Consider the following 6,992-nt stretch of genomic DNA (forward strand, 5'->3'; position numbering starts at 1 on the left):
GAGTTGTTTTTTTGTGAAAATTTTGGAAACTTATTTGTAGATTTGGAGACTTTGACCTGGAATTCATTTGGTGTGTCATTTGAAATTTTGAAAAGAGATTAACGGAACTTTCCAGGAGTTTTCTGTCAACTTCAATGAACTTTGAAGAATGTTTTTGTATTTTGGGGGGAATTTGCTTGAAATTTAGGGGATATTTCCTTGAAAATTTTCAGGACTTTGCATGGGATACTTGAGGGATATTTTTATTGGAGTGTTAAGGCTTTATGATAAAGTTTCACTAAAAAATTTGGGAAATATTTTAAGATTTCTGTGATACTTTTTAGGGAATATTTAAAATGAACATTAAGTACATTTTAGTACAAAACATTTATATTTTTTGATTTGTATTAGAAATGTGCATAGTGGCTGAAACCTAGCAACTGCATTTGAATCTCTCTATTGGCTGTTATGGTACCAAATTACATCATATGTTAACTTAGCAACATCCATTTAGAATCTAATCACCCAGTTGATGTTAATGTTTAACACAGCATTTTTAGTAAGCTATTTGATTTGGAGGCATTGTAAAGGTTTATAATTTTCTAAAGGTGTTCTAAAAGCACTTTTTTAAAATCCAGAGTGGATGTGCTTTAAACCTGAACTCAGAGGTTAAGCTACCCTTAAATTCACTTGATTTCTTGTGCTTGTCTTTCACCTGTGAAGGCCAAGGAGCTGCAGACTCTCCACAACTTGAGAAAACTTTTTGTCCAGGACTTAGCTACCAGAGTGAAGAAGGTAAGCCTCAGTGATTACATTTTGATGGTCTCGTTGAATGCACTGGGGGGAATACTTGGCAAATTTTAGGATGACAGCGTGCACGGCTAAAGTGTGATGTTATTATTTGTTTTCCTCATGCAGAGCGCTGAGATGGACTCAGACGACACAGGTGGGAGTGCAGCTCAGAAACAGAAAATTTCCTTTCTTGAGAACAATCTTGAGCAGCTCACCAAGGTTCACAAACAGGTATGATCTTCTCGTCTTTTACAGTGATTCAAGTTTTTCCTGTGTCAGTTTACCCCTTTGCCTGTCTTGATTTCCCATGTTTTCCATCTTGGTAGATTTTTGATTAAAGGTAAATAAAATAACTGCTGTAAAATGATGTAAATTCCTCCACAGCTGGTGCGTGATAATGCAGACCTGCGCTGTGAGCTTCCTAAACTGGAAAAGCGCCTTCGTGCTACGGCTGAGCGGGTCAAGGCCCTGGAATCTGCTCTGAAGGAGGCCAAGGAGAACGCCGCCCGCGACCGCAAACGCTACCAGCAGGAGGTGGACCGCATCAAGGAGGCCGTAAGGGCCAAGAACATGGCTAGGAGGGGACACTCTGCCCAGATCGGTGAGAAGAGATTACTGGATCAGATGGACCTTTATGGTCATAACAGTACAACAAAGCTGGAAGACAGCCCTTACCTTATTGTAGAGACATAGATAAATACTTAAAAACACACTCAGACCATGCAATAAAAACACTGTAATAATAAAAACAACACTAAAAACACATCCAAATATTTTTCCATTGTATTTTTAGATCAATTACTATTTTTATTATCTTTTCATGTTGACATCTTTTTGCTGCTGAGTAAAATCAGAGCTTTTCTTTTTTGATGAGACTGGAATAAATTGAAAAGCGTGCTGATTGCAGCGAGGTTCTTACTTTTTCATTAGATAGATGGAAGAGTGAAGAGACTTTTACATTTGTGTTCTTTATGAAATGAAATGCGAAAGTACCTTTCTTCAAATCCTAAACCTCCTCTTTCTTTCCTTCCCAGCCAAGCCCATCAGGCCCGGGCAGCAGCCAGTGGCATCTCCCACACACCCCAACATTAACCGCAGTGGAGGAGGCTTCTACCAGAACAGCCAGACGGTGTCCATCAGGGGAGGAGGCACGGCCAAGCCAGACAAGAAGTAGGTTCAACATGATCTTTTTCTTTTTAGGATGTTTCAGATTAAAGATGTTGAAACCAAACTTAATGACAGTAAAGAAGATAAATCTGTATCTTGTTTCTACGACTGTATGTAGATTTATATGCCTTGATTCTAGAAGGTAGGATAGTGGATAGAGAGGAAAACAAGGATGAGGGTTAGAGTTGAACCTGCCTGCCTTTTCTAAGGACTAAAGCAGGTAATAAAGCATGTATGTGGGCAATGCAATATAACGGCAAGATTATTTGGCAACCCAAGATACTGAATTTGAAGAATTTGTTTCTTTAAAACAAGTTCAGGCAGCTGGAGAAGGTTCAAAACTACATCAGCAACAACATAGCTTGATCCATTTGTTTTAATTGTCCTGACAGCCCGTGAGCATTGCAGCTTGATGTGCTGTTTTTTACCCCGATTTGCCATTTCTATTTGCCTTACTGTTGCTCATAGAGACAGGGATGAAAACTAAGAATAAGAACAACTGACAAGGCACTAAGTGAAGATTTTTACAAAAAGAAATCTTTGAAATGATGTAAATCAAATATTGCCTGTGTTGTCAGAGAATCTTTAACAGTCATGCATGCATGACTGATGGTAGAAGCTGTACGGCAGGCCACATGTGGCCCAGAACCAACCCCCCAGTGGCCCAGCCTGTGGTCATGCCAGAGATGCAGAGGCCAACCTTTTTTGCAAGTTTTCATAAATTCCCACAGTATGTCAGACCATGAATGCAACACTTCGTGGCTAGCTATGCTGACAGAGGTCGCCCCAAGATACAGAGTATAAAAAGTCCTTTTCAACTGTAGCTACAACTGTGCAAATTTATTTTTTATGCACCTTTAGATATACCTGGGTAAGATGTGACCAAAATTATTATTTACAGAATTACATTTTATTTTTTTCATTCTATTTATTATATTTTTATTCAAGTGAAAAAAAAACATTTCTGCAAGCTCAGGTTATGTTCAAATGAAGCTCTGTTGATGTGTTTTATACACTCTTTGATGTGCTTTTGACATGTTGCCAAGTTCAAAAGGGAGACTATGAATAAAAAGTGCATATTTTTCATCAAATTGATCTGTATTGGTTCTAATTTTGACATTACCAGCTGCTTACTGGGCGCTGAACATGTCTGGCCCCGGCTACGTTTCTTGATTTAAAAATTTGGCTCAGTTGAATTTGTAATTGAATAGCCCTGCTGTATGAGATTTAAGTATGGCACTTACTGACTGTATCATATCTGTGTGTTTATTTGCAGCTGAAGAAGCAGAATCGAAGGACGACACCACTGAAGAAGCCAATATCTCCCCCGCCCACCCCGACAACTTGTCATTCCATAACAGCAAACAGGCTCCTCGTCGCCGCTTTGGAGCCACGAAGGAGTTTCTGAATTATAAATATATATATATAAATATTCCTGGCCTGTACAGCTCCAACTCCCTCACCTCCACCCACTCTCCCCACACCCCTCCTCTTCTCATCATGACTTTAATCTTTTTCTCCTACTGGATATAATAATGAAAAAAAAAGACATGAAATTTAATTTACAAAAGGCAAGATAATATTCTTATCCACCGAACCAAACGCAGTCTTGAGCGCAGGCTCGGCGAGCGAAACCGCGCGCACCTCAAAATGTGTTGCTTCGGTTTTTTGTTTTGCACAGTCTGTCGTCATCCGTCGTCGTCGTGCGAGTAGTTCTGCACTGTGCCAAGCTGAATGTAACGGTAGAAAGATCCGAAAAAAATAAAACACACACAACTTTTAAAAAAAGACCAAAAAAAAAAAAAAAAAAGAAAAGGACACCCCTACCACGAGAAATAGCTTGATCCTATAGGCTAACCTCTGTACATTTCCTCATTACTATTATTGGTTGTTAACCACACTTTCTCTGGATAGATTTTACATGCTTCTTAAAAGAAAAAAACAACAAAAAAATTTAAAAACTGTACGGTTTTGAATTGACTAGATGGCGTTGAGCACTACTGTTCTGTCCTGGTATTGTACAGATGTAAAATTGGCACTACTGCACATGATTCTCTACAGAAAGAGACCGATATAAGGAAAGAGGGGAACGGCTGAACAGAAGGATTAAAAATGAGAAGCCAAGACGTGCGACAGTGTACTGTAGATGTATTTAACTAAATACCTGTGGAGGCCAATTGTTTTTATCATTAAGTTAAATAAAACCTATACTCGTTTATTGGTGACTTCATGAGAAGGATATAAAGAATGTAGAAAGGAAGAGAATGATCCCGTTAACACAACAAACTTCCACTTTTTTTAGCACAGCCCATGCTACGTAGCTAATGTACTGTTTTTACTTCGCTTGATGGTTGATAATGCTGTGTTAATGGACGCTATTTATATCTGTCTGCACATTGGAGCACATAGACTGAGATAGCACACACAATGCTCGTCCTGTCCTAGCTGGGTTGCTGTCACTCACTTATCTCCAGGAGCTGTCTAGGTTGTTAAAAGGTTCCTGATTAGCTGTTCGATCCCTGTCGTACCATGATTTCAAGGGTGCCTCGCTTTGATTTTTGTTTCTCGTCTTCCCTCTCACACCCTTTTTGTTGTTTCTTTTAGATTTAGGACCTCACTGTGATTATACGTGCCCCCTCTTTGGTTGTAAATTTGCAGAAAAGTGATGTATTTTTTGCTGGGTTTTATGTACTGTATCTCTCATTGTTCCGTATATGGTGTAGATGCATATTTTGAAGGGGAAGCTGCAGGCTGGGGGGTGTCAGTCAATGGGTTGGACCCTTTGCTGCTGATCGACCAATCAGGAGAGCAGGGTCTAAAATTGCACAACAATCTTCTGTCATCATCTGGAGGAAGTGTTTATTTAGCTAAATCTAGTCACGGGTTTAGGATTTATTTTGTGTTATGTTGTCTCGCTTGTATTTCTAGTGTCTTTTTTTTTTTTTTTTTTTTTTTTTTAATTTCCCACAACAGGTTGTTTTTTGTTTGTTTTAACCCTGTGATGAAGCCCCGGTGCATTGGCAAAGAGCTTGTTGTGATTGTAACCCCAGCGTGAGAACACTAACATCAAGTGCAAGTGCAATATACTGTAAAATACACTGTATATCAAGTCGACAGGCAGGTGTGATCAGGGTGTGCTGAAGCAGTGATGTTGCTGTAAAGGAGTTGAAGTTCTGCCCTCATTTGTAGCAGGTGTTCTGCTAATTGACGGTTTTTCCTTTCATTGCATTTCCAGAAAAGCTGAACCAAAGACTAAGAAAAAAGACTGGATTGGAAACTCCACGCTAGGGCTGAGTCATGGACCAAAAATCATTTCTGATATGTTTTAGCTGAATCGCACATTTAGTGTCTTCATATATTTTAGATGCGTCATCCTGAATGCACACTGAAGTCAGAATTCCAACTTGAAAACTTTGAATAGATTATGAGGTGGTTAATAAGCATGTTACTGTAAGTGGTTCTTATTGTAAACAATCTTTTTAATGAGCATCAGATTCTTCTTCTATTTTATCCTTTATCCTGTTTGAAAATATATTGATACATCTTAAAGACTGGATGTATTTTCCAGCCCTACTCCATGTCAAACTTCTTTGCTTCCCAGTTCTTTTCTCTTGGTTTGAATTGGAAGTTTCAGCTTTTTAGAAATGCAACATGAAAAAAACTTTCTAGTCCTAAATCCATTTTTTTGGCTCTGATCAGCAGAACAAATGTAGCTCCAAAAGTGGGGGCAGGAATTGGCTCTTTATTTTGAAGGATGCCATACTAACACCCGTCATCTTGCAACAGAAACACGTCTTCACAAGCCTGCACTCATAAAAACACTCCATTTGTGGCTGTTTCTGACCGGAGGAAAACACGTTTCCAAAGCCATGTAAATCAAACTGTTTGTTGATGCATAAGTTAAGTAATCATCATCACTTCTACAAGCAGCAGGGAGGAGAAGCTCCCTCGTATCTATGACAGGACAGTGTTAGGTGTCTATCAAGATGGTTTATTCCCTCTGTGTAATCTAGATCAGCTAAAATTTTACAGCATGGACCTCAAAATGTTCATCTTTGACCTTCCACCAAAACTGGACAAGAAACAGGGGAAGAAACTAGTTGATTTAAAAACGGCAAAGAATATTTGTGGTGATTATCGAAATTGAATTCTGATTAATTCTAAATTAAAACAAAGTGTAGCCACGTTTTTATTACTGTGTAATAGTTGGTCAATTTTAAACAGGCAGTTTTGAGGATCCAACAGTGGACAAGGTACTGGATCATTCCTGGAGAACTGGGGCACAATGAGAAGGGCTCTGTTAAGGACGGAGATGGAAAGTTCATGAGATCACAGTTTTGGATTGATTGCATGATGTAAATGTATGTGTGATTAAATAATTATGAGAAAGCTTCTGCATCTTTGTCCTTTTTGTGCAGCGTCAAGACACTTTGCAAAGTTCATGCTTCAAGGTATCATAATTTCCCAAGTTCCCTTGGTTTGGGAGTATTTTTTTTACAGAAATGAAACTGCGAAAATGGTTCCTCAGGATGTTTTTTGCCTACATGTCAACATTTCAGGATGTTTATTTTCCTATTTCCTCTTGGTAATGCTTTTGTGCACCAACTCAGGCATTTTGATGTGGAATAGAAACCGCAACAGTGATTCAGGTCTTATCTCTTGAAGGATAATTTCCAATTCAGTAATGCTCTGCTGAAAGAGGGAAAAACCTTGATGCAAAACTCCACAATGAGATGGAAAGACAGTTGTAGCTAAAAGGTGTTCTGCTTTAGCAATTAAATGAGTTTGGAATTATTGAATAATGGCATAGTTTAGCTATCTAATCTGAATAAATCCTAAAATGTACAAATTATTTCTTTAAGTTTTATTTTGGGGCTTTTTTTTCTTTTATCAGATGGAGATAGGGCAGTGGATAGAGTCAGAAACAGGAATGACATACAGTGAAAGTGCCATGAGCCATATTTGAACCTTTTGAATTCTTGGGGGCGAGACTTAATCGCTCGGCCATCTGTGCTCCAAGAATTTAAATTGATGTCAATTGCCAGAAACAATTG

At 38.7% G+C, this 6,992-nt stretch overlaps 1 protein-coding gene across 1 annotated transcript in view; it reads left to right on the forward strand.

Moving 5' to 3' along the window:
• The window catches only part of LOC121519971 (kinesin-1 heavy chain), a 32,347-nt gene extending 26,019 nt beyond the window's left edge, over nt 1-6,328 (forward strand). The window contains exons 22-26 of the mRNA XM_041803112.1: nt 703-774; nt 898-1,002; nt 1,156-1,372; nt 1,806-1,941; nt 3,215-6,328. Coding sequence (XP_041659046.1) covers nt 703-774; nt 898-1,002; nt 1,156-1,372; nt 1,806-1,941; nt 3,215-3,218 — 534 coding nt within the window. The 3' untranslated portion in view covers nt 3,219-6,328. The remainder of the gene's footprint in view (nt 1-702; nt 775-897; nt 1,003-1,155; nt 1,373-1,805; nt 1,942-3,214) is intronic.
• Nucleotides 6,329-6,992: the final 664 nt, after the last annotated feature.

Source organism: Cheilinus undulatus, linkage group 13 (genome assembly GCF_018320785.1).
Source record: "Cheilinus undulatus linkage group 13, ASM1832078v1, whole genome shotgun sequence".
In the NCBI taxonomy this organism is placed as follows: Eukaryota; Metazoa; Chordata; class Actinopteri; order Labriformes; family Labridae; genus Cheilinus; species Cheilinus undulatus.